At 40.2% G+C, this 3,902-nt stretch overlaps 1 protein-coding gene across 1 annotated transcript; it reads right to left on the bottom strand.

The window, feature by feature from the left end:
* Positions 1–441: 441 nt before the first annotated feature.
* On the bottom strand, positions 442–3,602 carry LOC130102080 (uncharacterized). The gene is made up of 4 exons (XM_056267974.1): positions 2,838–3,602; positions 2,578–2,739; positions 893–985; positions 442–783 (listed from the first exon to the last, which is right to left on the bottom strand). Exons 1-4 carry the CDS (start codon positions 2,991–2,993, stop codon positions 466–468), a joined length of 729 nt encoding a protein of 242 aa, XP_056123949.1. The 5' UTR covers positions 2,994–3,602; the 3' UTR covers positions 442–465.
* Positions 3,603–3,902: the final 300 nt, after the last annotated feature.

Here is a 3,902-nt window from a genome sequence, read left to right as displayed (position 1 = left end):
GTTCATTGACGTTTACGTTTATGGGACTTGTCTTTGTCGGCAGAACCAGCTGCAATTGGTAAAGAATAATTGTGTTCCATTACGACTGCACGAAACAAGCTGACGTATGTTGCTTGATAGATGTTGCAACTACAACTTCCACATTTGTCCAAGACTCCACGCAGTACGAGCGGAAACCGAGGGTAACGTGGATATGACACCACTGACTGGCGACTCCCAGCTCACCCCTGCTCACACGTCCCGTTTCCTTGGCTAAAATAGCAATTTTCTCACGAATTAAAAATAGTTGGAAACATTTGGAATATTGTAAGTTATCTACTTTACAAAATATATAACACTGGCCTTGTGATTTGGGGATATTTTAATGCAAAAATCTTGCATATTGTACCTTTAACAGAAACTTTTGCATGAAACCTTTGATACCTCAAAATACCTCAATGACTGACAATTAACATGTAATGATCATTACACCTGTAATAACTTGTTTTTCAAGGACTGTATCCTTGCTGTGTACTCTTTTCCCAGGTTTAAGATAATCTTCTGGACTGCCTCGAATGTGTACCTTAAGTCCTTAGGGTACTCCATATTTACAGCATAAAGCAGACCAAAGAGCATCATGAGGGCATTTGTGAAGTATCCCAGATTGTCCATGACAACTTCCTCCTCCAGTACTACAGCCACATTGACCACTGTGGGAAATGGTCCTGAGTTGGTAGAACTGTCAGTCACTTCCAGGATCCTCATTTTCATGGCCTTTGTGTGTGGCCCCAGTGCCTCAGTATCCTGTGAAACACAATAAATGACACTTTGTGTTAGACTGAAAGCAAAATGTCTTATGCAATCATTACTGCATCTCAAACAGTAATACCATAAAGATATTCAAATTAATTACCTTAATAGTCTTTGAAATTGAAGCTGGCTCTATCAAGTACAGGGGAAGACCACGAAGAACAGCAGACCTTCTATAAGTAGTTAGATCTGTGGTCTGCCAAAAAGACAGGTCATCAATAAGACATTATTAAGTCACCTTATTCACAAAGAGGTTACACATCTACTCTACCAACAGTTTAGGATCACCTACTCCTTTCACCATTGGGCTTCATTACAACCAACTTCATGAAATAGTTACCTGAAATACATTAAGATTACAATCTGCGAGGGATAATCAGCTAACAAGTGCAGCAAGTATGCAGACCTTAAGATGTTGGAATAACATTCACAGAGTCTACTTAGGTTAGATACTGAGAGTGGTTTTCTAACAGTCCTAAAATAGATCTCAAACATGCTGTGCGCTTGTTGGCTGTTTTTTGTTCAGTCATATTGACCAAAATCATGTCAGGGGACTTTCATGAGGCTGGTCAAGATGAACCAATGGTGAAATTAGTAAATTTTGCACAGTAGTGTATGTAGGTGCTGGTCAAACGGAGCTATATGGTAGGAGAAAAACAGCTTAATACTACACCAAAATATTTCTTTGTAATGCATGCATGTTGATCACAAGGTCTTAAAGCTGCAGTCGGCAAGTCTGGCAGATTGAGTGGATTTAGGAAAATTTTGAATGTTTACAACTCTCATGCCCCTCCCCCACTATCAACGGATACCCTCCCACCGAGTTTGTGCTCGTCAGTGCGTGTGCACCAGATTTTCAGTGAACGCGCCCGTCTCATCAGCATCCATCAACACCATGGAGTATTTGGAGGTATGCTGTCCTGGCTAATCTACCGATAGATTGCAATTGCTAACGTCATTTATACTCTAAATGAGCTTACTTGATTTTCCGCCATCACTCTTCGTTACTGCGTGAACTTCCGGGAACTTCAGGCGTGTGCATGTGATTGTAACGTGCGCGAGGGGTGGTGTGTGCCCGATCTGTAATTGACAGTCAGATCTCACACCCCCCTGCGCTGATTGGACCCGATGAACCGGGAGCTGTGGATTTTTGCAAAACAAAAAACACGCTCCAGGGGGAGTTAGAAGCTCGTTTTTTTTTTCTAAAACCACTTTATTTATGTTGTTCTGTCAGATTATAGTGTCGATTTCACTAAATATGATCAAAAAAATGTTGCCGACGGCAGCTTTAATCAGGGAAGTTGACTGCTTTGCCCATTTTGTTATCCATACCAATTGAAACAATAAAATAGCACCATAATCAAAGTCTCACCGAGGTTCCATGTACACCCCATGTAAATAAGATAACGTAAACAATACGTGTTACATCCCATAAAGAAAAATAAGCCATCATCTCTGAACACCATTTATGGCATCCATTATGTTATGTATTTCTGGGATTTGTACATGTATTGTAGATCATCAACATCAAGTATACATGGAACCTTTTTGACACATTCTGATCATATAATGTAATTTTATTGCTCACATAATGAGCAATGGATAAATGTCACAAGACAAAGAATCAACTCAACTGACAGAGACCTTGAAATTAAAATGTTGAGTTTTGCAGTTAAGTTTTTGTGGAGCAGTGAGCTGTTGGCAGTTTCTTCTCTTAAACGGGTCTCAGTAAATTATGCTACACTGTTTAACACTGTTATATTTTATACAAAGAAATTATTAACATACCTGGGCATCCAGTTTCTCCAGAAGTTCATCCAAGTTGTTCCACCTTCCCTGTCTTGCTTTGGCTCTGTACATCTTCAGCAACCCCTGGGTGTGATTGTCCAGCGATGTCAGGAATGTTGACTTCAGGTCAATATGGTTGATGCGGAAGAATTCAGCACAAACCTGTGGGTAATGAAAGATTCAGAAGCAAACAAGTAAAAGCAAAGCAAATTATTTCAAGACATTCAATTCCAAGGGTGACAGAGGAAAAAATGACTTACCTCCTCCTCAAAAAACAGTCCTGGCAATCTTTGCTTGATTGTTGACACCAGCGGCTGATCCTGCACAATTTCCTTTATCCTCAAGGAAAATGTTGTCTCCATCTTTGCATTCAAAACGGTCAAGGTCAAATTTCTCTTTTTCACTTCTTCCTGCATAAATTACCTTTCCTTCTCCAATTCTTCATCCAAACCAACAGGATGGTCGGGAAGAAAGTTGAGTTCAGATCTTCTGGGTCTCTTGAGAGATCCTCGAGATGAACCTTGTCTAGAGTGGATATTCACAGCCATCTCACTGCATCCTGCATTGCAGAGTTTCTGACGATAATTAGCCATTTTAAACTTCAGGCTAATTTTCCATGCTTCACATCCTGTCATGTCAGATCCTGGGTCTTTGAGACTGGGGTGTTTTTCTACCAAAGCAGATGCAACCTTCTCTATTTAAGAGTCTTTTGGGTAGGCTTTGTAAGACACAGTTTCAGCCAATTTGTCCAAGATATTCATTTTCATGTCTCTTGGAACAATCAGGGCTGTTCCATTTTCTTGAAGATCCTCATTAGCTTTTTTCAGCCTCAACTCCACATCATATGAAAATGAAGGCACTGGAAACATGCTTGGCCACTGCTCAAATCTAGATGTAGAGAGAGGAGAAACTAAATGGGGTGATGAAGCTGATGACTGAGTCGATGTCATGCTTGCTGTATCCACAGTGAAATCTGAAAGGTGAGCATCGTCCACCACTGGGCTTAAAACTACTTCCCAGTGGATCCTTAAAGTTACTTCCCAGTGGATCCTCAAAGTAGCCTTGTCTTTTGGAAGCTCTGATGTCATTTAAAGTACAAAGTTCATTGTTGAAGTCAGGGTCTTCATACTGGATAACAAAACTTCCCATTATCTGCATTTTTTTCACAGAGAACTGCAGAGAGTTCTTCAATTGACGATGGTGTGGGTATTGATAACTTCCTGATGTTGTCAGGTGAGAGAATGATTCGAAGTAACATTGTTTCCTGGGAAAGAAAATTAAGAGATTAAATTTTAGCAAAGTAAAAATCTCTTAGCAGACACCAT

Source organism: Rhinichthys klamathensis, unplaced genomic scaffold, assembly GCF_029890125.1.
Source record: "Rhinichthys klamathensis goyatoka isolate OS25496 unplaced genomic scaffold, OSU_Roscu_1.1 h1tg000267l_1, whole genome shotgun sequence".
NCBI lineage: Eukaryota > Metazoa > Chordata > Actinopteri > Cypriniformes > Leuciscidae > Rhinichthys > Rhinichthys klamathensis.
Note: the sequence above shows the minus strand (reverse complement) of the source record. Positions and strands in the feature narration are given on the sequence as shown.